This window comes from Podarcis gaigeae (genome assembly GCF_964106915.1).
Source record: "Podarcis gaigeae genome assembly, chromosome: 7".
In the NCBI taxonomy this organism is placed as follows: Eukaryota; Metazoa; Chordata; class Lepidosauria; order Squamata; family Lacertidae; genus Podarcis; species Podarcis gaigeae.
This window is the reverse complement of record NC_139683.1, coordinates 48,522,103-48,549,673: the sequence shown is the minus strand read 5'-3', so window position 1 is coordinate 48,549,673 and position 27,571 is coordinate 48,522,103. Positions and strand designations below refer to the sequence as shown.

Sequence of the window (27,571 nt, the reverse complement as noted above, 5' to 3'; positions counted from 1 at the left end):
TATATAGTTATAGCTTCCCTCTAAAAACAAATCTCCATATTTATTTAAATTTCAGGAGGCGTGGTAAGTTTTACTCAGGAAACAACTGCAGTTGGCTCCATACTGTATCTAGAGGTGTTTATTACCCCATTTCTATCCCACATTTTCTCTAAGGAGCTCAAGGTAGCAAACACCTTCTCTTCCTCTCCAGGAGGTGGATTAGTCTGGCATCAAGTGGAACCCAGGGTGGAATATGAACCCTAGTCTCCTAGGTCCCAGTCAAACATGCTGACTACTACACTACATTGACTATACAAGCAGATGCATGACATTTTCCTGAAAGTTACTTCACTGGGCTTTAATTTTATGCAATCCTATTTGTTTTAAAGTGATTTGGGAGTGAGGGGCTGTTTCTCATCATGCTTTCCCCTTTTGTTTGGGGTGTAATCATCTAGGGGTCTCCTGAATCTCTAGTCATTTCTTGACCTGGAGCCCAGTGCATTTGGCCAGTATCTATACATACTCATGTGTTAATAGCTCACTTAATATATTGGCCACACTATTGGTATACAAATTTAAAACAATAGGAGATATTACATGATATCCTGTTAAGTTGGCTTGGTCAGATGTGTTATACCCTAAAAATATTTGAAAACAGAGGCCATATTCGACTAGTCAGAAGCTATAACCAGTACTATTTCCCATACGTGCCTAAGCCTAGAATTATTGTTAAATGATGGCACTTAGACATCAAATGTCATGGTGAAAATGACACAGAAAATGTACAGCTACAAGAAGAGACATTACATATCCCTGCATTAATGAGCTATTGTCACTGACTCCAACGAGATAAAAATGACAAGTCTGACAGCAATTCAAAATGCCTACAAAAGTTCTTATTAATTATTCTTGCTCAATATAGATTGCTGCATTAAGAAAACATCTTTGAATCACTAAATAATGTTTTATTATACTACCAGTATCAATAAATGCCACTATAAGTAGCTCAACCATTCCAAAACTTAACAATTCACATAACTGCAAAGACACAGCTACACCATTGTTCATAAGCTACATCTTTATGCAGAATCTGTGCAATTTAGAAAGCTGTGGCTTAACTAAAAATGATTTAACTTCATTTTAAATCATTAGTCTGTTTCTTCAACCAAAACATGAAATGGAACTTTGATAGAACATCCTGAGGCATTTATGTAGCCATGCTGAAACAACAGTTAATTACGTTCAAATTTCAAGTGCTGGTAAGGACTGTTGAACTGCCATTTGAAATTCAAGCTCAGGATTGAGGCTACAGAGGTTACACTAATTCATTTTTGGTGTTACAAGTATTAGAAACAGACTTTATTTTAATGGTTTTTCACCCCTAAGGGTATTTTCTGATCCCCTGCGCTCAAAAGAGATATATTGTTCCAACAACCTACATTCAATTTCTTGTTCTGTTCTAGAACTGGTCTAGTTTAAAGCTGGACTTCAATAATATGAAACTAAGGATAAATGAATCATCAGTGACTTACAACTGGTTTGGACTAGAAGGCATGAAAGTGTTACCACTGAAATGTACTGTGTTTGAAGTGATGGCTCTGGTTGTGAGCCTGTGGTTGACGTTTCCCATAGAAGCTACCACTTCATGTTGCAGATCAAGCAATGAATATGCATGCATGAAATTAATTCTGATAAGAGGTTGTATAACAGCAGCTACTCAGAAATAGCTATAATGTGAAGACTACTTGAAATCATAAGGTGAGCTATTCACATGTGCTAGTTCACCAAACAGTTCTATCTCTGACAAGTGGTTTGTCTCCATTTCACAACAATATGCTGACAAGACTGCTTCAGGAATGATTCCCTGAATAGAGAATGTGCCAAAAGTTCTCCACATAACAGATAGAGATCACAAGAAGCAGCCCTAACCTTACTTTCAAATAGGGGGGGGGGGGGGACAAAGAAAACTAAGAGTAGGACAACTTGCAACAGGAACAGCAGCAATTGGGAGCTTTTTCATTTCTTCCATTACAACTTTGTGTTCCCATGTATACAGATTAGTATAGAAGCAAGAGGACAGTCTGACCAGCGGCAGAGCAAGCTGATCGGGCACCTGGGGTGGTGCGCGTGCCCTACGCCCAGGGGCGGTGCCAGATGCCTGTGGGGTGGGGCAAGCCGGGGCAGGACGCTATGTGGGGCCTCTGAGGAGTCTGTCTCCTCCCACTCAGCTGCCCTTCAGCTGAGGGAGAGGTGGTGGGTGGACCGTTTGGGGCAGCGCAGAGCCTGCAGGTGTCCAAACCACCGCATCACTCCCAGGAGAGATGTGTGGCTCGGGCATGCTGCAGGCCCCATGGTGAGTGCCACCTGCCATTTTGTCATCCCTCCTCAGTGGTGACACTCGGGGCGGACCACCCCCTCCGCACCCCCTTCCTCTGCCCCTGAGTCTGACACTATCCAGAGCTGCTAGCTCGACACCTAATAGCAAGGACATCACATATGTGCATTACCCTAGGCTATAAGAACGGGAACAGAGACTGGGCCCAGCCACCAGTTAGATTAAAGTCTTAAGTAGTCTGCTTTCCCCCACCTTTTCCCTAGAATCCCTGTCATCCACTGATGTTTTGAATTTACAAAGGTTGCTTTGTAATGATTTTTTAAAGGCAGGCATATTCCTCATTAGTACACAGGGAACATTTTCATCAAGGACTATGGGAAGTCAGACATAACAAGTGTTTAGAACATGCTCACTGAAACACATCTGTATGTCAATGCAGTTTTTGAGGTGCCCAAAACTACTGAAAAGAGAATGCATAATAGTTTATCCTCATTGTGTATTTTGAAGAAAGTCAAGATATCAGCAACTGCCACGGATGAAAGTGTTGTGACCATAATAAAAGCAACAAATAGATTTGTACAATTCAAAAGGTCTATAAAGAATTGCTGGCAGGTTGGGAGAGAGACAAGAGTGGAAGAGTAATAGTTAGCTCCCCACCCAGCCTACACTTCCAGAGAAAGGCTGTCTAAACACACAGACAACGGCACTGATGAACAGTAAATGTGCAGAAATCCAAGAGTTGGGTCAGAATGCACAAGTTCATTTCCCATCCAAAAATGCATTTCTTCTCCATTCCACATTATAACAATTATGGCTAAGAAGTCTATCATATTATGTGCCTGTTATTATGAGAGAGGATATGCCATAGTCTTCCACTCACAATAAATTGTTTGTTGAACCGCATAAAACTGTAAATCAAGAAATGTGCATGCTTGAAGCTTTGTACGCATAAACACAGTCACTAAAAAGGACAAAGACAATACAAAGACTACAGTTTTAAGCATTCAACTTCAAAACGGTTTATACTGCAATGATAACTTTGTGTGTGTGTGTTTAAAAGAATGTTTTTATTAAAGATTTTTTTTGTTTACGAAAGTACATACACTGTCTCTATTTTCAGATCATAAAGACCTTTCTACGGATCAGTTATATTCGATGTGAAACATTGATATTGTCTACAGTATATTTTCTTAAATCTTGCCACAGTTTTCCAAATGATTTTGCCCTCACATTTAAGACCAATCGCCGTTACACTGGCCCTTGGCACATTCAGTGCTATTCAAGGTGCTAAACCTTCCATTTGACAACCTGAAAAAAATATAAGCTATGGACAGCACAGATGGCTGCCCTTCCGTGCCCTGTCTTAAAAACCTAACAAAACTCCTCCTAGCCAGTCTGACACCTAGGTTTACCTTGTATGAACTCAGTAAGTACTTTGAACTCTGTAATAATCTGATATCTTCTCAGACAGGCTCATTCTGTTCTTCTAAATCTAATCTATGCTACAGCTGACCACTATTAGAAAAGTTTGTTAAAAGATGGGTGTGCACATAAAATACTAATTTACGTTCCCAAATACCATTCTGATCAGCTCTTTTTAGTTTATCTTATTTGCAATATCTGATTTATTTTATGTAACCTGAGAAAAAAGCAGTTTGGTTTTTTTAAGTGTGTGTTGTTGTTTTTTAAGAAGCACAAATTGTTTTAAGAAACTACCCGAATTGTAGTTTTCCATTCCCAATGAAAGGTCAGCAGATTGGGTCAATGTTTTGGGACAAAGGGGTCCCGGGATTCAATTTGCGAATTCTCTAAGCTCAGGAAAGAGCAGGAGTTACAGGAATCGAAAACTACGATACAGGCAGGTACCGTTGTACTTTTGCCCATTCCTGCAATGAAAGGTCAGCAGATTAGGACATACCAGAGCTATCCCAATCTTGGGCAGCAGAGATGCTGCAGTGTTATGGGAAGAGGACCTTTGTAGGAGCCTCCGATCAAAGGTGGGTTCCACTGAAGCGAAGGAATCTATGTGATAGTGGTGGCCACCCTTCATTTTTCTAGTAGAGGAGCATAAGTGGAGAATGCGGCAGAGGGGGCTGCAGCATGAGTGAAGTGAGCAGTGATGTGAAAAGCACAGGGAGCCTTTGAGTTTCATAGGAAAAAAGCAATGCAAGCTTTTATCCAACTGGCTAAGATGGCAGAAGTTACCTTCTTCCCCAAGAAAAAGGGGTGGAAGGACACACAGAAGGATTCTGTCCACCTGAGCTCTTTGGTTTGAGCAATGCAGACTTTTAGGGCTCTGAAAACATGCAGGGAATGCCAAACCTTTTTTTGTGGGTGCACTGAATCTGGGGAAAAGGAGGGAAGAACAAGTTCTTGCTCCAAGTGGAAGTTAGAAGTAACTTTAGGAAGAAGGCTAGGTCAGTACAGAAGACAGCCTATCTTTGTGAAAGGTGCAGAGGTGCTTGGTTGTGGACAGAGTGCTGAGTTCCAAAATTCTGCAAGATGAAATGATGGCCACTAAACGGTGACTTTGAAGGACAGTGGTTTGAGGCAGATCTCTTCCAGCAGTTCAAAGGGAGGCTTCTGTGGAAGTCTCAGGATGGGAATCTGTGGCTGGTTGAGGAACATGTTAAAGTTGCCCCTTTAAGCAATCATTTCAAAAGTGGTTGGGAGGTAAGTGCCACGGAGGGGAGACTGCCAGTTGGAGTATTTGAAGGAACCAAGGGCTGTAAGGCCATAATGGTGTGATAAGGATTCTCACTTTCTCTTCCCTGATCTTCTGGATTACCACCCTTGGAATGATAGAAAGCGGAGGGAAGGTGTAGAGAAAATCTGGTGGCCAGGGGAGAGCAAGGCATATAAGGTCTCCACTGAAGCTGACTGGAATTTGGTAGAGAACCGTAGGATCTGAACTTTGACAGGAGCTGTCAGAAAACTGCAGGATGCAGTTGCCATTCCTCTTGGTAGCTTTTCCTGTGGCTCAGCCTGTCTGCTTGTGTGTTCAGGATACTGGAGATGAGCTCAGCAATAAGTGACTAGAAGTTTTATTATGCTCAGCTGAGGAGAAGAGATACTATTGCACAAAACTCCAAAGATCAGGTGCCTCCTTCTCTGTGAATGTTGGATTTCACTGTGGTGGAATATGTACATATTAGGACACTGATGAGTTGGAGAAGAGGAGCAAAGTGTTATAGGGTTAAGCAAGCTGCTTGACGCTCTAACCAACTGATGCTCATTGATGCTTCTTTTGGAGACAATAGGCCTTGGATGCTTAGATCTCTGCAGTGAACTCCTCACCCCGTGAGACTGGCATCCAGGGTGATCGTTGTTATCGGCGGAACATGAAAAGGAGAGCCCTTATGTAGGCTGGATCACACTGTCCACCATCTCAAGGCTCAGTAAAAGTGGTGCGGGACTTTAACGTGCAGTTGTTTGCTCGATGCAATGTCTTTCTGGAGGGGTAGTAGAGCGTTGGAGAGGATAGGTATGGTGCTTTGCTCACAGAGTTATATGTGCCACTGAGATTCACAGATCTAGTACCTGTGCCATAAACATGAGATCCACTTTCTTGGATGTGATGAGGGTCTGAACCTCTCAGCTGATCTTTTGCTTCCTGGAGATCTATTGTCGTGAGTAGGTTTTGAGAATGGAGATTTTCTTTGATAAATGAAAGAATTTCCATATGTTCCCCATTTCCTTGCCTCCCCAGTGAAGCTACAGACAGAAAATTGGTGAGTGCTTCTGGTTTTAAACTAACCAGAGCTTCCCCCATTACACCCAAGGTCCAGAGACTCTGGTTAGCTTAAAGTTTAAATGGTTTGAGAACAAGCCAGGATCATAAACCACTATTTGACATTGTCTTATTTCAATAAATAGTAATTTAAAACAAACTTGAGTTTCCCTAGAGTTCAGGCAGAGGAAAGCATGTTGTAGCCATGCAAGAAAAGGTAGTTGGAGCATATGAGACCAAGGCTCGTGCTGGCTGTTGCACATAACATAAAACCATATTTCAAAAGGCCCACAGTGTACATAGTTTTGCTTATGCAGTAATTCCATGTAGGGAAAATGTTGTTATGTGAAGATGTCCAAAATATGTGAAGAAGTTCAAAATATGTGAAGTTCAAAATACACGAAACAATGTTTCAAAATAAGCACTAAGCCATTATATCAAGCCTAAAAAAAGAAAGCTGTAAATGTGCACGTACTTTTAATTCCCTGATAAATATATATTTAAAACACATATGTTAATGGAAGGTGGGATGCAATTTTCTGTAAAACACACTTTTAAAAAAGGAATGTGTAATTGCCTATCAGTAACAATGCAAATGAGCTTAAGTATATCATAATGTTGTTATTTAAATATAATCTGTTCCAAGGTCAGTACACTGTTTAAAATGGGCTTTTTAGGTCACAAGGAATGGCCCGCATGAGGTCTCATAAAAGCTACGGCACAAGCAAAAGGAATTACCATAATTACTTCATCACACTACAAGTAGCTAATGGGATTACACCCTAAGGGTAAGCAATTATTCACTGTACACAGTGTAAATGTGCTGAGAGGTGGATAAGACCAAATATTATAAGGATATGATAAATAAATTCACACATGGAAGGTTCAAGGTCAATGGTAGTATATTGATACAATATTGATATTGATAGTATATTGATACAAGTTTTTAAGGAAGTTGTCCTCATTTTTCATCAATATATAGCATGCCTGTAGATCACTTCCTTTCCCCCCTCATTATTGCCCCCACCCCTGTGTACTATATATCTGCTTCTGAATGAGATGTTCTTAAGAATTTTAATTGAAAAACTTCCATTTTAGCAATACAGTTATACCCCAGTTGTCGACTGTAATCTGTTCCGGAAGACTGTTTGACTTCAGAAACATTTGACAACCAAGGCGCAATGGGCGGCTGGCAAATTCCACTGAGAAAATGGAGTAATGCACCTCAGAAGCGGTTTGACTTCCGAGGTGCGTTTGAAAACAGAAGCATTCCCTTCCGGATTTTCGGCGTTCAGGTTCTGAATCATTCGGTTTCCGAGACACTCGAAAACCGAGGTTCCACTATATATAAAACCCAAGTTTTAGTCATTTTCACAAGAAAATCATTGGGAGTGAGATTCACTATCAAAGAATGTATAGAAAATTGAATTCATATCAGCAGAGTAACCTTTCCGTTGTTTGTTTATTTTAGGGATGATCACCTTCACAGCCCCATTTCAGAACTTTCTGCACACTTGAGGGGCAGGCTGAATAATTTCTTAATGGGACAAGGCATCAGTCCTAAATGTCTCAGATGCAGTATGGGATGGGATGGTCCTGGACGGAGGACCATTACCACCATGGGAAAGTGGCAGGAGAACTATGCAAGGAAGAAGGAAGGCAGTGAACTCAATGAGAGGAAATAATCTGAAGCTGAATCCAGATAAGACTCAGGCACTGTTAGTGGGTGATTCCCCAGACTGGAAGGATGGGAAGTTGCTTGCGCTTGAGGTTATGTTGCGTCTGAAGGAGTGGGTATGCACCTTTGTTCAGGTGGCCTGAATGGAATGGAGTGCTTCCCACCAGTTTTTGCTTGAGACCCAACTGTGGCCCTATCTGGACAGGGATAGCCTAACTTCTGTTGTCTATGCTCTGGTAATCTGGTTAGAATAATGTAACGCATTATACATGGGGCTGTCTCTGAAGATAGTTCGGAAACTTCAGCTGGTGCAGAATTCAGTGGGTAGGTTGCTCACTGGAGTAAGAAGGTTTGAGAATATTGCACCAGTCTTGGCCTGACTGCACTGGCTGCCAATTACTTTCCAGGCCCAATTCGAAGTGCTGGTTTTGGCCTAGAAATCCTTTTAAGAGCTCTTGACCAAAATACCTCAAGGAATGCCTTCTTTAAATAAAAATAAAAGTGGAGGTGGGGATTTAAGAAAGAGAAGCTTCTGACTGATATCATGCATCAGAACAACAAAAAATAGTGTGGAATTATACTAACTATACACCCCCAATACATGTAAAAAAGAAAGGTCAGACCTCATTTTGCAGCATAATTTTGCAAGTATATCAAGTATATTTTATACAGTCATGTGCACAGTTATATGTATTTGTTTATGTACTGCTCTCTTTAGGAAACCTAGACTATATATGCATCTAATAGGCATACAGCATTATGTATATAATAATGCATATAATGATTAATATAATATGTGAGACTTGTTCTGTATTTTTAGTGGAACAGAGGGGCTCACTTCTTGTTGAGATTAAGGAACAAAATCATTGTTAGTTGAATATAATTTTATGGTCCATTGGCCACAAATAAAAAGTTGCAAAATGTAAAATACATAAGATTGTTAAAAGAGGAGGTTAAAAAGAAAAGGCAATCATAAAGTGTCTAAGGGAAGTTGCAATGTTTAGACATTTTGCAACTTGCTTAGTAATTTAAAAAATTAGAGCCTTCCAATAAAATGATCAACAGACTCTGGAGATTGTCCTAGGAAGGACTGTGTAAGGGGATATATCTGAGTTTCTCTAGCCTCCATTTAAAAGAAGAATGTGACACTGACTACACCTCTTCATTATTATAGGAGCAGTACATGTTATTTACAGGAGCTCTGTTATAACTTAAGATAGTACTCTTCTCATGCACGCATCCATTCTGAAATACCTTTAACGATCAGTTCTGCATAATTTGATACTCCAACTCCTCCTTCTGTGCGAATCATGCAGCGGTAATTGCCTGCATCTCGTTTGGTAGCATTTACCACACTGAACGAAGCTACGAATCGCCGATCATTAAAAACTTTCATATCCTTCAGAGGTGCATCCCGTACAAGCAATCCCTAGTGAAAAACAAATTAAAAGTTTACTTTTGATGAGGGGGAAAAAAACCTATTGTAAAGAGATTTAATTTCTCCAATACTTTTCTACCCCAGTGAAACTCATTTGGCAGTAGGGATGGAGGAGGAATTCATTTGGCCCACACCTTGAGAAACAGACCAACCCAAACTTGTTTGAAGATCAGAATGCAACTCCTGATGTGAACATTTCATGCATTCTTTCAAAACACACAAACCATATAATGGAACCAGGGCTTTTTCCCCAGCCAGAACTCGACAAAACACAGTTTCGGCATGTCTCAGGTGGGCACCATTGCCATTATAAGAGAGCATAGGAAGCATTCATTGTGAGCTCCAGAACCTCTTTTTAAAATAAAAAATAGCACCGAATGGACCTATTTGGTGGTAGCAGCATGAACCATGCACAGTTTCAAAATCTAGGTGTGGCTTGCCAGGTGTACCCCAATCAAATATGAATGTCTATAAATCCTTCCCATAGTGTAAGTATACTCTTGGCTTCAATATATTTGGAATTATGTGACTTTAAATGCTTTTCAGTATTTCTACTTTTGTCCTCAAACACAAATGAAATTACAAAAACTTTGCATGAAATCTAACCTGCCTGCCTTTATGAAGTGGAAAGAGCAAGCCCTGATTCCTATGCCAGAAAGCAAAACATAGAACCTATTAAGGAAATGACTGAACTCAGTTTGTTAATTACCGTGTTCAGATGTCAACTTGTTGAAAGTAACCTTAAAATGCTATTTATAGGTTTTTCGAAAGCTCCAAATAATGTCAACATTAAACTGACTCTTGTACATAATTCATGAGGCAAAAGTCAAGGTTAAACAGAGCATTATGCCAAAGTATCTGGATATTAAACAGTAAATAACAGATTTTAATTTCTTTAATAAGTACAGCAATAATGAAGTCATTTAACTTTTACAAGCGGTTTTATGGCATGCCCTTATTTAAGAAACGGTTGGAATAAACAGGAGTAAAATAACTTTAAAAGACATAGTTTGCAAAGTTCAAGACTAAAAAGGTTGCAATCATGCCAATGATTACCTGGGAGCTATCAGAGCTGAATAGTTTGTTATATGTTTATGTGTGTTTTTACTTTTTCCCCACCAGTATTAGCACAATGGCACTCGATGCCTATACATTTCTAGTTGCAATTTCTGCTTTCAACCTATGCAACCTTACAAAGCTAGGAGAGGTTGGGAGGGTGGCAACACTGGAGAGGATATTTTCAGTTATAGCCCTACCCCCCCCCACAACACCTGTGGAATGCTCTCCTGGTTGAGGCCATAAGCTATAAACCCTACAGTCTGAGGAAGAAAAAACATTTTTGTACAACCAAGTTACATAGATGAATCCTGACAACTGCAGCATATGACCACGATCCAAAGAGCACAATGTCCCAACATTTATGTGAACTAATATATTCATATTTCTACAAGACAGCACCAGCAGTGCTATCCGACAGAACCGACCACCAACAAACAAGTGTTTCTGATATGTTTGCTCCAGTCAGACCAGCATTTCTAAAATCCAGAGAACCTACTTTACTTGAGTGGTCAACAGTAAAACAGAAAGAATATTTAGAAAAAGGAGGAAGAAAAACAGAACAATGATCACATATTCACAGTCCACTCATATTTAGAACACAATGGACTTCATATTTCATAGCAGAAGATCATGGATGACAGAGACTTTGAAGACTCATCTTCATTAGCTATGTTAAAGACACATATGCAGCCGCTGAATGGAACTCAGGTTCCATTTTGCTCAGGCAAAATGGATGCAGTGAAATTGGCATGACTTCAATGTGGATTTTAAAAAATAACATTTTGTGCGTTTTATATATAGCAAATTATCATTCAACTTGTTGATCAGTGAATGGAAGTGATTTTGAAAGGGTCACTGTGAATACTTTAATATGTACCTTTAGAAGTGGAAATGCCTGCGGATCTGATTGTAACAAAAAGCCACACCATAGGAAGTCCAAGGTCTGCAACACACACACACACACACACACACACACACACACACACCATTAAAGCAACATGCACTGCAGAGCATATAAATTCAGCTTACGTGTCCCTTTTCACAATAAATGGGGTAGCATTGGATGGTTATCACTGGCAACCAGAAAAGGAATAATTTCTAAAAAAAATGGGATGCATGCTTAGAATGTGCTTGCACAAGACAACTTTCAACAACAACAACATCATCAATCAATCAATCAATCAATCAATCAATCAATCAAAAAGATATTGTACTGTGATGTGTGGTGGGCAAACTACAAAGCCAAGTTTTGAAATTTGCATCCATTTCTTTTTGTAAAGCATGAACCTACAGTCATGAAAAAAACGATTCGGAGACCACAATTCTATTGTGTGGAATTCAATGTGTGCACGCGTGTGCAACACACACAACGATAGTACTACACTTTATATTCTATTGTAAGAAACTGCATTATACGTGTACTTTCAATGCCTTTACTTAAAGAGTTTTCCAGAGTTTAACATTACTTCGAATTCCTGTTATTTTAGGATGCTGTGCATCTTGTTTGTATATTTGAGAATGCACACATATATTATAGAAATATATAGTTGCTTCTATATTTATAACATACAAGATGCATTCTCATGTATGCATTTCCACAAACACCTGAGAATGCACGGCTGATATCTACAGTCCTGCAAAAAGGATTTTCTTAACATGATTTTCAGTTTACTTCTCAGTAACTGCAGCTAGCACCTCAACCATATGCACCCTGGCCTTGAATGCAATTGTGACAGCTGCTGGAGTGTGAAGAGAACAGGGGTAGCGAGAACTCTTTACACCACAGTTTTAACTGATATGCTCCTGTAATATGCTAACTTAAATGGAGAAACACTAGTAATAATTTTAGTGCTCACAGAAGCATGAAAGAAGAAAAGTCAGTGCATGTGATTTACTGTGCCTGATAAATCATGTTGGTACCATAGATTAGGAAAGGTGGCCACCAAAAAAGTAATCACCCACAGCTGAAGGTTATCTCAAACTCACTGAAGGGAAAATAATATTTCCTTTTTATCAATATATATTAAACAGTATCCTTGGAGCATTTGTTTTATTCCCTGGTGTGATTTAAACAGCTCCAGTACGTTTAGATTAGTGATGAGTGAACTCTACTTAGCTTTCCTCTTGATCTGCTCATTATCTTCTGAGCTTTTTACTGAAAGTTCTTTGAGAAAATCTGGAATGCTGGTACACCTGGATGAGCTCCCCACTAGCACTCCGTGGTTCTCCTTCCTGAATAAGGGTGTGTGTAGATAAGAATCAACAGCTGTGAGGACTATCTGGCAAGCAATGGTATAAGTCTTGTGGACCATTTCCATATTACCTGGATGCATCTAAGCCTACTAAGGAATATATTTTCCAGCTAAGAATGGAACACTACTGTAATTTCAAAGCATTTTGGTTCAATTAATTGGGCTGCAAGGAAGTACAGTTTGCATGTATCTACAGCTCTTGCCACTTATTCAGGAGCAACCTGGCCTTGAAAATGAAGCGTCACCACCAGGCAGCCCTTCCTGGCCTTTCTAAATTTGTTTGGCAAATGAGTAGCTAGCAATGGCAGGCTGGTGGTGAACTCAGAACAACCTGCACCAGATTGTTGTAGTGTTGCGGGTTTGGCCTCTAAAGAGCTTGAGTTGGTCATCTGAGCAAACATTTATAATATTACTAGTAAGGGTATTGCATCCATACCATAGAGATCACTAATTATTCAAGAACTGCAAGCAGTAACTTTGTTTGAAATTCACGCACTCTAAATCAACAATAGTATATCCAGTGGTATTAATATCCTCACCTAATTGCTTTACAGAATTCATGATTCGATTTTTATGATTACTTCCCAGAGTTACTTTTTATAACCAAGACAATTCTCTCCCTTAGATTTGAGAATATAGTGTGTGTGTGTGTGCTTATTATATACACATATATTAGCATTTCCACTAACCAAAAAGACTACCTTTGTAAAAAATTATTTCTAAAGTTACTTTGTCCCAACTAGAATAATTTTAGTTCAATGGTGCAATATCAAAACAATACTAGTTTGTTATGAATGGACATACTCAGAAGCATTTGTAGAATGTTGTTATTCAGGCTTCTTTCCAGTTCTCTGTGTTTGGTGAAAATAGGCAGAGTGACTCTCTTAAACCTATTTTGCATTTCTGCCCTTAATCTGCATAACTGCAGCTTGCAGCTGTCGTCATTGTGGATTATTAGATCATAAATTACACCAAATTAAGTACTTTTGGAAATATCCCTATTGTAGTGAATCCTAGTTACTGATTTATTACATATTTTTTCTAGCTGCTTATCCAATTAGCGTAAGAGTGCAATTCAAAGCTATTAAATCCAATGGGAGTTTTCCCACTGATTTAAATGGGATGTTGATTGCATTCCGCATTAGCTGCAGTTCTCAATTTCTTCTATTTTAAGCCTAATTTGTGACAAGGGATTCTTCTCCAGTTCTAAGATAAGTTGTTGCATAACTGTTTTATTAATTCTTTGACCGCCTTTGAAAATAAAAGGTTGGACTAATGATTTTATTATACTTAAACACTTTCTTACCATTTTCTTTATTTCAATAGTCATTGTGCTGCTTCATGAAATATCTGAAAACTAACTGCACATGTAGGCAACACAGTCTGCAGATTACATCCTGCCCACCAAGAACAACTTCACCAAGTTACTAGCTGTGCAGCGCAGTGCAGGTTTATGTAGGTTATTTGGGATACAGGATATAAAACTGCACAGCGTGTAATATCTACACTGCTTATTTCTTAGATCAGACATGTGTTTAATCCGATGCAATTTCAATACCCATTTAAGAAACAGATTACACTGAATGTGGGCGCTTTAATTTGCAGTCAATAAATACAACTTGAGCTCTTCTCTTTGGCAATCACTCGCAGCCAAGTAAGATTTCTTCCATAAACACGGTTTTAAAAATGAGTCCGTAAGTGTGACTGCGGAGGCCAATTCTGGATCCACATGTCCTTCCACAGTGGGGACATTGGTTTCCGGGTGGGAGTTGATTACGGTGTGGATTTGCCAAGCGTGCCTTCCTCTTAGCACATTTTCCCCTTGCATCCTGAGTTTGAGTGTCTTCAAAGCCTATGGCACCTTTGGCAAAGGCTGTTCTCCAACTGGAGTGCTCACAGGCCAGTGTTTCCCAGTTGTCAGTGTTTATACAACTTTTTTTTAGATTTGCCTACAGACAGTCTTTAATCCTCTTTTGTTGACCACCAGCATTACGCTTTCCATTTTTAAGTTCGGAATAGAGTCGTTGCTTTGGAAGACGGCCATCAGGCATCCGCACAACATGACCAGTCCAAAAAAGTTGATGTTGAAGAATCATAGCTTCAGCACTGGTGATCTTTGCTTCTTCCAGTACACTGATATTAGTTCGCCTGTCTTCCCAAGTGATGTGTAAAATTTTTCAGAGACATCGTTGATGGAATCTTTTGAGGAGTTAGAGATGGCGTTTATAAGCGGTCCATGTTTCACAAGCATATAGTATAGTTGGTAGTACAATAGCTTTGTAAACAAGCATTTTGGTTTCCCTGTGAATGTCTGCACTTCAATTGGGAGAAAGCGGCATTCGCAGAGCTTAGGCGATGCTAGATTTCGGCATCAACGTTGGCCCTTGTGGAAAGATAACTGCCTAGGCAGTAGAAGTGATAGACATTTTCCAATGTTACACCAATGAGTTGGATTTGTAGTGCTGCAGAGGGGTTATTTTCTAGTTGTTGGTACAGCACTTTGGTTTTTTGGATGTTGAGTGATAGGCCAAGCTTTTCATAAGCTTCTGCAAAGATATTTAGGATTGTTTGGAGGTCATGCTCTGAGCGTGCGCACAGTACGTTGTCATCAGCATACTGAAGCTCTATGATGGAAGTTACAGTAACCTTACTCTTTGTTTTCATCCTGCTCAGATTGAAGAGCTTTCCATCTGTTCGATATATGATTTCTACTCCGGTGGGGAGTTTCCCTTCAACAAAGTGTAGGATCATGGCAATGAAAATAATGAATAGAGTTGGGGCAATACTACAACCCTGTTTAACGCCTGATCTCACTGTGAATGGTTCACTTTGAGAGCCATTGTTATCTGCGATTGCTGCTGTCATATTATCATGGAGGAACCGAATGATGTTATCTGGGTAGCCAATTTTCAGAAGGACAGTACACAGGGCATTACGATTTACAGAGTTGAAAGCCTTAGTCAGGTCAATAAACTCCATATACAGGGGTTGGTTTTGCTCTCTGCATTTTTCTTGAAGCTGTCGAGTGGTGAAAATCATGTCCACTGTCCCCCTAGAAGGCTGAAAACCATTTTGGGATTCAGGAACGGTCACCTCAGATATTGTTACGAGACTGTTTGCTAAGCCTGATCCTTGCAGGAATTTTGCCGGTCGCAGCTAATAGAGAGATGCCTCGATAGTTTCCATAATAAGTTCTGTCACCTTTTTTAAAGAGATTGATAATTTTGGCATCCCTAAAGTCTGCTGGGATTTCTTCTCTTTCCGAGATATTTTCAATGAGCTTGTGAAGATGTTGTGTAAATTCAATTCCACCCACTTCGAAGATTTCGGCAGGTATACAACTTGGGCACAGTTGCATCCAACCCTTTGAACAAAACTTACACAAAAGTGTGATATTACCACATTAATGATATAGTACTTATGTAGCTCTCTGTGTCCTTCCCATGTAATGTACATTCTGTATGTTTGGGAAATCGGAGACTCAGAAGGGACCGAAAGAGTAATCTAGTTTGACCCCCTGCAATGCAGAAATCACAGCTAAAGATCTCGCCCATCGAATTCAAAACATATGTGTACATATTGGGCTTAAAAAATCAGAATAGCTACAGAGCTGATAGTTCATGTACCCATTTTTTAAAACTATGGCGCAATATAACTTCATCTCTCTTTATCAGTTCTGGATTGCCCTCCAACCCCCCAGAGCAGATTTGAGGTGAACAGTGGCATTCATGAAGAGGAAGGGGAAATTATGTTGTGCAAATGAAAATCCCTGCACTAACAGAAGTACTTTGTTGGACACTGCCCTTAATCAGGAAAAAATGGTGTAGGAATACCCAAAATGACTACTCATTATGGAGCATCATCTTTTGAACTATGATGCACCTGCTTTTCTGAATGATTTGATAACAACAACCTGTTCCTTTTATCACAAAACACAGCTTGTTTTGTTAAATATTTTGGATACTGACAAAATATTCTGCTTTTAAATCTGTTTATCCACAAAAGAGGTTTGGTTTAGCCAATGAACCTTTAACAGCAGATAAACAACAGATGTATTGGAAGATTTTCTCAATTTTGATTCCAAAAACTATTTTATTTTGCCTGTCCATTAAAGTGGCAAGAAAAGGATAAGCACCTTTTCAGAAAATGCTGTAATACAGCTCCAAAGGGGGGGGGGTCACTTGGAAAGTTAAGAGAGAAATGCCTTTTCCATGAAATACTTTGTTCATTAGAGAATAATTTGAAGTATTCTACAGAACAATTGAAACACGGTCCCCTTGAGTCTCCAACAATTCCTACTGACAAAAAGTAAAATAATATTCCTGGCAAAAGAAGAATAAAAAGAACAGAAGGCATTGGAAAACTTTTACCATCTATGTAGTTCTTCCTTGATGTGGTAGTTCTGCTTCACTTTGGTAAAGTTTTATTTTTAAAAGCAACTCAAAACTTCATTTCAACAGAACTAGAAATTGCATCACTGTCTTTTAGTCTCCATAGGTTTTAACTGTAATATCTTATATGGCATTTTATAACTTGTGACGCACACATACATTTCTAAATTGTATCTCATTTGATGGGAAGATATGCCCTTGACCAACACTGTCTGTTGACTCCAACAGCACCTATATACTCAAAGTCAAAACCATGAATGAGGGTTGAATAAGTTTGCATAAAATTACCAACATGGTAAAAATTACTGAAAAGGAGATAAAGAGAGGATGGGAAATAATTGATGCATTAAAGGACAAGTAGATAGTTTAAAAGGAGGCTAAATAAGAGAAATATGGATAAGAAATAAAGAAGGTGACACAATCTCTCCTCTGCAACCCCCAAAATCTGCTCTGTAGGATTAGGTTACGCTCTAGGGAGATTTTGTGGGAGTGCAGGGGGAGTGAATTTCCAAAAATTGCCTCTCTCTTCTGCTCTGTTGATGGATGTCATGGGAATCATGGGAATATCACCCACTGACTGACATGTAGTTCTTTGGGGTCTATCTAAAGTGTAGCTTCACTAACTTACAGCACAATTCTATACTGTACATAACTACTCAAACGTAAGCCCCATTAAGTTCAGTTGGGCCTTGATCCCAGGAAACTGGGTATAAGGCTGCAGTTGACTATCATATTATTATTAATCCATTAACTTCTAAAAGGGGGCAGTGCAGACTTTCATTTTATCAATCAATTAAATAATTGATAGGGTGCTTTCCCAAGTTTTAAGGATATTTGTGTGAAATTTGGTTGCTTGTATTTCAATTTCTCTGAGGGTTGGCTTAATCAAGCTGAGGTGTGAAGTTTCTTCTGATAACTGGGCTGTATTAGGTTTTGGAACTGCTTTCCAGCTAATCTTCTGCTTGTAATATTTCATACATTCTCAGTAAAACAGCCTCTTCTCACTTTGGGCTCCAACATATTGGGAGTGTTGGAAAACCTAGATTCAGGATTTACACATTGATAGAATCTTAAAGCTAGGAAGTCCAATTCTCCAAATAACATTCACAGTTGTCCACATGGTAGACGGAGTTTGCTATTGGTCTGGATATCTCATTTACATGTTAATATAATGCAAGATAAACGATTTACTTCAGTGAAAGATTAAAAGACAGAAGTAAAATGTGCTATAATGATATAAACCCTTTAAATACTTGGGGAAATTGTCAGAGTTATTATTATGAATGTGAAATGCATGAAAATGCAAAACTATTAAAACACTTATTTCCCTCAGATATGGAGTCCATGTCATTCTTTTAATCATTGATCTTGCCTAATGTTATGCAACCTCTGCAGTAACGAAACACTTTTGTATTTTTGACAGCCTTCTTTTATCTGTGTAAATTTTTAAGCATGAATATGATGCCAGATTAATGGTGTTCACTGATCGCCACATTCTTTTATAACTGATTTTGTTCTTCATTTCTTTACTAAGTGGAGCCTTTTCACTTCTCATGGTCACGTACACTAAATAAACAGCAGTGTATTAAAGCAAGTGGAGGCTGCAATATGAAATAAACAGTAAAGCCACTAGGCCACTAGAGAGTTTCAAAGTGGTAGCAAGAAATAAAAGCTCAGACAGGCTGACAAGCCATGGAAAGATGGTTCAGTAACTTTTATCAGCAGAGGTAGTAAAAGTGGCAACACTAACTTTAAATAGTATTGTAATAATAATAATAAAACTCACCTACCTAGCAATATTGGAGTGTTGAACTCTTTAGTATGTAAATCCATGAAGTAAAAGTGCACACAGTACCAATTAATTGTTCCCTTCATTATCAGATCTAATGAACAAAAAGTCCTCCTTGTACAAGGATTGCTTGGTTAAGAAAGCAATCCTATACACAAAATGCTAGTGGTAAAGGAAGGCTGTGTAAGTAAACCAGCATAAAGTTACTCCAGATCCAAAACCCATTCAGCAATTGCTGATCATACTCTGCCTAAGCCTGGCATAGGGAAAACAAGCCTTTTAAATAGTGTTGATGCTTGGGTGCCAGGTCACATGACTGAACTGAGCTGAATTGACTCAGTATCTAGCCAAAGTCTCCCCTCTCTGGTTCCACTCCTGGAATGATCCATTTTGAAGTACTTATGCTGGACTTGGCTCAGTCAGTTTCTGCTCAGCTAAGTGAGCCCCAGTTGAGCCATGATGAGCACATTGGCTGAGACAAGAGTTGGGGACTAAACATTGACTGAGTCTGGGTGAGCTGGAAATCTCCCAGTTCAGACAGAGATCTGCTGTATCTTAAGATGCCCAGAGGATCTTCAATCACTTCAATCAGGCATAGGTAAACTCGGCCTCCAGATGTTTTGAGACTACAATTCCCATCATTCCCGACCACTGGTCCTATTAGCTAGGGATGATGGGCGCTGTAGTCCCAAAACATCTGGAGGACCGAGTTTGCCTATGCCTGACTTCAATCAATCATCCATTTTATTTGTATGCCGGGTTTTCAAAGTTCAAACCATGGTCAAGGTGACTTACAACATATTTTAAAAATCACACACACACACACACACACACACACACTAGCAACAAGAGTAACAGCAATCCCTTCCCAACAAAAACCTCTGAACATTACCCCAGCCCAAAATTCTGTATACAGCAGCCTCGGCTTTTGTAGCTGGAGTCAATACAGTAATGGCCCCACCCTCCCAGGTCAGATGGGAAAAGGCCTGCAAGGCAGGGAGCAGGTCTTCCAGGCCTTACAGCCAATAGGATTGCACACTGAAAAAGGAACAAAGTCAGGTTTGTTTGTTTTTGAATTTCTCTCATCTTACATGCATTTGACTTTTATGATTTCAACCACAGGCAGTTGAAGGTGGGCTGGTTGAAATTGTGCAGGTCAAGTCGTAAACAAGGCAGAGAGCTTAGAAACTCTTTTTGTGCTGGGTACACTTGGGGTTAACCAGTGTGAAAAGAGCTTTGAGGCTCTCCACCTTCCTTGCTGGGCAATACTCTGCTCATCGTGGCGGTTCTGGGAGGCTTTAGGGTGCTCTCATGAGATCTCACACAAACATCCCTTGCTTTCCAGAGGTGGTATGGTAAGCTGGCCTTGTCTAGGAAGCAAGGCCCAGAGCTTAAAAATTCTCTCTGCACCACTTAACTTAAGTGGACAAAAGGCAAAAAGAGCTTTTAAACTCCTGGCCTGACTTTATGGACAAGGCCTCCTCAACGCACACCAACTCTGGGAGTGCTGGGGCTGCTCTCTGTCTCCCCCTCACTCACCAGCTATGGGACAGCTCCAAGCGTTTGACTATACACAATTTTTGCATAAACACGTAACTCTTGGAACCAAATCCCGAGATAACACGAGGGATTACTATTAAACCGGACTGACCATTTTCTAAATTCTAAATAAATAAATAAATAAATAAATAAATAAGAAACCAAGGAAGAAAGAATAAATGCTTAAGTTGAAGCTTTTGCCCAGTTATGCTCCTCAATCTTGGGACTGAGCAGTCTATGGTCATATAGCATAAATAATTTGACACATTCTCTGAGGCAATCTTCTTTAGTATCATTTCACATGATCCATAATACTATCATAACTGAACTCTAGCTTATATGAAGCACTGGAAATCGGCAAACACAGTGTACGGGGATTGAAAACCAGCAGAAAAATAAATATGAGAGGGAAAGTGTTATGGGTCTACATCTTTGGGGCAGTACAACTGAATTGTTTCAGCACTCTATTATAAGGTTCCCCATGAAACATCCAGTAAAGCCCAGCAGGTTGTATCCAGTGAAAAACTCCTACTAGTGCAAAGTCTTCTGCCTGAACAACGGGACTTTCTCTTCCTGCACAAATCATTTCTGGGTTTTCTCCCAACATTTTGGAATAGTTTGCACAGAGAGCAGGCAGAAATCCTTGCATAACGTGATGATATTGTTAGATGCCACTGTAGTGGCAGTTCTTACATTTTAAAAAAATGGTGATTGTACTTGGGTGATTTGCTAAACGCTCTCTCTCTCTCATTAATGTGTGTGAACTATATTACAGGATATATAAATTCTAAGGCAGCCTGCATTAGAATCATATTTGTTTAGTTTTCCAATTTAAACTTAATACTGAAATGGATACAACCTATGCTGCCCACAAATGCAATAAACAAAAACAGATGGGCAGCATCTGTTAATTGTAAACATCACTTCTGGGGTATCACTGAATTTATTTTTGTATTATACCTACACTGAAGCTTCTGCTAATGAGAATGTTTCATTCCTGGTGCATACTATCTAGCCAATGACCTTTTAAACTTAAACGATGGTGACAATAAGAGAAAAAGAACAGATATTGCATTCAGCTGCATTATGCTCATGATTTCCTTCATTTGACTTTAACCTAAGGTTAAATGGATGCAGTTAGTGACAATTTGTCTTCACATTACCTGATGTGCTATAATCAAATCTCATGATTCATTGTTCATCTGAAAAGGTACAGGAGCAGATTAAAGTCATTACTTAGGATGACTTACCATGTAGCTATTCTTGGTTTGGGTCCCCCCCCCTTTTCCTTTCCCAACCATTGAGTGATCTAAGCACTATGAATTTCTAAAATTAAATAAGCTGGTCTCCTCTTTAGGCATTTCCTATGAGTTAATGTTATGTTTCTGGATGGAGGCAAAGTCAGATTATTATCCATTATGGCAGACCTCAATCATGGTAAATTACTTTAAAATCTCTGAGTAGGAGAGATGGGAAACCTGTGGTCCTCCACATGTTGTTGGTTTCCATGGCCGATGGTCAGGGATGATGAGATTTGTACAGGCACAGATACCACAGGTTCCCCATCTATGCTTTAGAGAGTCAGGGAATAAATACTATGCTATGCTTTATTGTGGATGAACTGCACTACAGCCGTAAGGAACAGATGCATTTTTCCAAATGCAAGTGAAAAGAGGCAGGGACAAATTATTCCAAACACCAAAAACAACATATGTTTCACAACAAAGTGAGGAAAGGTAATTTGCTAGGAGAACTTTCCTCCACTAACAGTGAATTTCCACATTGCTTTTTAAGCATTTCACTGACATACGGACTTCTCCAGTAATTTGGGGAAGGGGAGTACAATATAGTATTAATACCAATGGACAAGAGTATACATTACAATGTGATATTCTCTTTACAACTTCCTTCTAGCCTTGTGCTTCCACTTTTTGTTCCTCAGTCACACACACACACACACACACACACACACACACACACACACACCACAATACAATGGGGCTGCACCATCCAAGCCCACCGTGCATTTGCACTGTGACAAATGAGACAAATGACAGCTCTGATCTGTGGCCATCTAAGCTCAACACTGTCAGTATTCTCCAACCTCCAGATGAGCAATGTGTCTGCAACCTGGTAAGGGCATTGGGTGGGAGTGTTTGCTGCTCACATCTCTTACTCACACAGTAAGCCCCAAAGTAATAAAAAGATATGGTTCAAATAATAGTTGAAATACACCAAAACACATTTAGAACTAGCAATTAAATTACCGTTTTCATTGGCAGCATCCCATGCTCTGCATTGCCTGCACCTTTGTTTCCAAAGGCCGGCCTGCCGCAGAAAAGCCTCAACTGTGGACACCCTCAACTGTGTTTCTGATATCGATGGGGCAGAGGGAAGGAGCTCACCTGAGCATCATTGTACCTGGGCATGTTCATATAGGAAGATACTGCGCTGCAAGCAGCCTGGGCTCAAGCCATATAGGGCTTTATAGGTCACAGTCCGCACCTTGAATTGTGCCTGGAAAGGGACGGGTAACTAGTGCAGTTGCTGGATCAAGGGAAGAACATGTTCCCTGTGACTGGCCCCAGTCAGCATTCCAGACCAGCTGAAACTTCCAAACACTTTTCAAAGGCAGCCCCAAACATAACATGTTGAAAAGATCCATTAGCAATGCTGCAAGCGAACATTCAAGGTTCGTTATTAACAATAATAGTTTTTTCTGTTCTTTTTATTCATAGGCATGCACACGAGCAAGAGAACCACATTTAGAGCGTAGGTTTCACTTCTTAACACTGCAGCCATTCTCACTACCCATGAAGCTCTCTCCCAAGTGTATATGGTCTTTCTTTCGATGCCAGCATCAGTGTATTTTAAACGTGTTGTTTTGAACGTATCTTAAATATGATGTATGTTACACATGCCATTGTACTGCAGAAAACAAAAGAGGGAAATGCTCACCTGTAGCCAAAGCCTATTTCCTGGAATGGTCTTGCCATTGGCAGTGCATTGGAAAGTAGCAAACTGGCCAGCATTGACTTCCACACTCTGGACACGCAGGAAATGGGGTGTGCTGGCTGTTGAGAATAAAGAGAGGAGGGAAAATGCTATTAGCATTGTATTTTTCTAATTAATTCATCTGTTTGACAGCCATTTTAAATACTTCCTTAAGAGTCCCAAAATGTGTACTAAAATATCTGAATCTAATTGTGCCTAATATAATAAGGCTGTTTTACATTTCTAATATTACTTTCTTACAAGAATCCAGGATATGACAAAATATAAAGGTGCTAGCTTATTGTTCCTACTGAGGAAATTATATTAGGTTACTAAGCCTTTGATAAAACGTTTCGATGTTTATAAAGGTTAGACTGAAATTTAATTGATATTTTGAACAAAACCACAGCAGATATTTATACTAGCTACTAGACAAGAACTGTACAAAGTTGTCAAGAAAACTATTTTTAAGCCAGGTGTTTTATAGGTATATAGGAAATGTGTTTTAGAGCAATTGCATGATATACTGTTTTAGGGAGCAATCCTATATGCAAGAAGCTGATGTAAAGCAAGTCATCAGAAATTAAGGTTGTATAAAGGCACACCAGGTCCAAACTTATTCTGGACTTCCTCATAGCTCTAGCTTCTGTTATACATGGCACAATCTACCAAAGACTAAGGTGTACATTGGCTTAAATGCTTAAATTCATTTAGCTCTACATTAGACTGTGGACATCAACCTTTTGCCTAACACGTATGTGCATGGTCACGATCACGTGTGATAATCTATCAGTAACTAACTTTTCCATTTACTTTTACTTGTATTTTTGCTTTACATTTAATTAAATGGCAGTGGGCTGCACCTAACACTGGCGTAAGTGTGGTTCCACTTATGCAACGCAACTTCCCCTTCCTCCTTCCACCTCACCACCCCACTTCCACATCTCACAACCCTCTGGAGCAAATGTTGAGGATGTGAAAGGGGGGAGAAGCAGATCTTCCATTGTACCAGTCGAAGTCTGTTGCACAAGTGGAACGGCAGAGTTTGATACAATCCAGTCGTTCCACAAAATGTCGTTCAGTAGCATATTAAAATGCTACAAATCTTGAAACAATGGCAACAAGAGTAAAGGCACCAAAGAAAAGGAAATGCTAGAGATTATCATCAACCATGGTGTGACAAAAGAAAAAAGATCTGTTTAACTTTAATTAGGAAAACTGTATCAGGTAGCTAATACTGGTATTTCATACAAATGTTTTACAATGGGATTGCAACTGACACACAATGCTATACATTGCATGCTTCCTGTGTAGCAAGGACAGGGTGCTGCTCCAGCTATAGACAATTGAGGAATTTGGAGATCCACATTCAAGAATGAGCTCTCCTGTGGTGTAGTGTTTTTTTTATATATATATATAAATATTTATTAAGATTTTTATAAAAGAAAAGCATAAGTAACAAACAACATTGCTTATATCATAACAGAATTTCATAACTTGTTTAGACTTCCTCACGTCTCCTGCTCCCACTTACAGTGTTAAGAAGTTTTTTCAAGCAAATTATCATCTTGTTTGCAATCTTATATCCACTCGTTTAAATATAATCTAATAGTTCTCCCAAAGGGTTTGTCTTTTCCTTAATCTCACTTATCATCAAATTCCAATCTAGTTTAGTGGTGGCCACTTATTTATGATCAAGCATCCTTCTTAACATTCAATCAAATTACAGTATTTTTGTAAATAAATTTTAAATTTCTTCCAGTCTTCTTCAATCCTTTCTTCTCCCAGGTCACGGATTCTGCCGGTCATCTCTGCCAGTTGCATATAGTCTATCAGCTGCATCTGCCATTCTTCCAGTGTGGGTAGATCTTGAGTCTTCCAGTTCTTGGCAATGAGTATCCTTGCTGCTGTTGTTGCGTACATAAAAAATGTTCGGTCCTTCTTTAACACCTTCTGGCCGACAATACCCAGGAGGAAGGCCTCTGGTTTCTTAGTGAAGGTATACTTAAATACCTTTTTCAACTCATTATATATCATTTCCCAGAAGGCCTTCACTTTAGGGCAGGTCCACCAGAGGTGAAAGAATGTTCCTTCATTTTCCTTACATTTCCAACATTTATTATCAGACGAATGGTATATTTTGGCAAGTTTAACTGGGGTCATGTACCATCTATATATCATTTTCATTACATTTTCCTTCAAAGCATTACATGCAGTGAAGTTCAGCCCAGTGGTCCACAACCTTTCCCAGTCCTCAAACATGATGTTATGCCCAATATCCTGTGCCCACTTTATCATAGCAGATTTAACCATTTCGTCTTGTGTGTTCCATTTTAACAGCAAGTTATACATTCTTGATAGTACCTTAGTCTTTGGTTCTAACAATTCTGTCTCTAACTTCGATTTCTCCACCTGGAACCCTAGTTTTTTGTCATTTTTAAAAACTTCTTTAATCTGGGCGTAATGTAACCAGTCTCGCACTTTACCCTCCATTTTCTCCAAACTCTGCAATTTCCAATTGTCACCGTCTTTTTCTAATATTTCCCAATATTTTGGCCAATTGGCCTCCATATTGGGTCTTTTTCGGGGCTTGGCTTCCAGAGGGGACAGCCACCTCAGAGTTTTATTTTCCAGTAAGTCTTTGTATTTTGTCCAGACATGGAATACTGCTTTCCTGACAATATGGTTCTTAAAGGCCTTATTGATCTTAACTTTGTCATACCATAAATATGCATGCCAGCCAAAAGCATTGTTAAAACCTTCCAAGTCCAACACATCAGTGTCTTCAAGAAGTAGCCAGTCTTTTAGCCTGTGGTGTAGTGGTTAAGAGCAGTACAGTAGACTTGTAATCTGGTGAACCGGGTTCGCGTCTCCGCTCCTCCACATGCAGCTGCTGGGTGACCTTGGGCCAGTCACACTTCTTTGAAGTCTCTCGGCCCCACTCACCTCACAGAGTGATTGTTGTGGGGGAGGAAGGGAAAGGAGAATGTTAACCGCTTTGAGACTCCTTCAGGTAGTGATAAAGCAGGTTATCAAATCCAAACTCCTCCTCCTCTTCTCCTTCTCCTTCTTCTTCTTCTTCTTCTTCTTCAGCACCTCCTCCTCCTCCTCCTGATTTACAGCTGCCAAACTGAGCTGGTGATCAGAATGTGGTCCCACTATGAAATCTACACTCCTCCAAATTTTATGAAACGTTCTGAGGGCTGTATTTAATTTTTCTTTTTTTATCCTCGATAACTGCTTCGAGTCTCTAGAGCAGGCATCCCCCAACTCGGCCCTCCAGCTGTTTGGGGACTACAATTCCCATCATCCACGACCACTGGTCCTGTTAGCTAAGGATGATGGGAGTTGCAGTCCCAAAACAACTGGAGGGCTGAGTTTAGGGGTGCCTGCTTTAGAGAGTGTGGGGTAACTGTCACACACAGCAAATAATGGCTTCTTCCAATGGCCGATTAGGGCTTTAGTCTCAAGATTTCTGAGCTTCTCCAGAGCTGGAAAGGACCTTTATCAAGGAGCACACTTTGGGAACAGCAGTGATGCACACCTTTCAACAGTATCTCATAATAATTTCAAATTATAATGCTCAGTCACTTACTGCATGGATGTCCTAAAACCTTCACATCATCAATGGCTAGATATCCTTGGTGCCCTGAAGTTACGACTTCAAAAAAAACCTGTAATATGAAAAGGTTGCGTTATCAGTTTTGTCAGTGGATGTAACATTGCAGGAACATGAATATTTTCTATTAAAGCAACACAACTATTTTATTTTTAAAAACCAGTGCTAAGAATTTGCAAAAGGCTTAAAATACCAGATTCAATGGTGAATCAAGTGAACCATTTACGACTAACTCAATGGCTATTTGCAGCTGATTTACTCATACATTAACTCTATCAATATACAATTCAGTACAAGAGCTCACTATTTCAGCTTTAAGAAAATAGGTCAATAAAATGCAAATAGCAAATGTACCAACTCGACCAAAATAAGAACGGTGCTTTTTAAAAGTTATGCATAGGCAATGCTTCAGGGTTAAATATAATGCACTAAATGCCAGAAAAATTCTATGTTTTTCTAGCATTTTTTTATTTTCTGCATTCATATTTGGACCCAGCCAGATCTGGAGGGCTTACAGTTGTATGATTTAATTATTTCTTCCTAGATAAATACAGTGGCCTGGCTTGCCTCTCATGCAAAGCCAAACTATGGCTTAGCAGGACTGCATGACCATGTGAGGTCTCAGAAAAGAGCTTGCAGCAGTTTTGCTCCCCTCCCCCAGTCTTTTTTGCATGCTGCTGCGTGGTTTGACCTAGCATGACGTCCAAACCCAGGTTTGTGATTATGCTCTCTGCAGATAAACCACAAACTGCAAACCCATATTTTCAG

General features: G+C 39.6%; 1 protein-coding gene across 28 annotated transcripts in view; it reads right to left on the bottom strand.

Moving 5' to 3' along the window:
- PTPRM (protein tyrosine phosphatase receptor type M) overlaps positions 1-27,571 on the bottom strand; it is a 413,795-nt gene that overhangs the window by 223,173 nt on the left and 163,051 nt on the right. For 27 of the 28 annotated variants that reach the window (XM_083746769.1, XM_083746763.1, XM_083746742.1 and 24 more), the window contains exons 4-6: positions 26,780-26,858; positions 23,149-23,264; positions 8,977-9,151 (exon numbers count right to left, since the gene is read on the bottom strand). In XM_083746769.1, the coding sequence (XP_083602895.1) occupies positions 8,977-9,151; positions 23,149-23,264; positions 26,780-26,858 (370 nt within the window). Of the gene's footprint in view, positions 1-1,962; positions 2,024-8,976; positions 9,152-23,148; positions 23,265-26,779; positions 26,859-27,571 lie in introns of those variants that run through there. The other variant, XM_083746762.1, reaches the window with a different exon arrangement.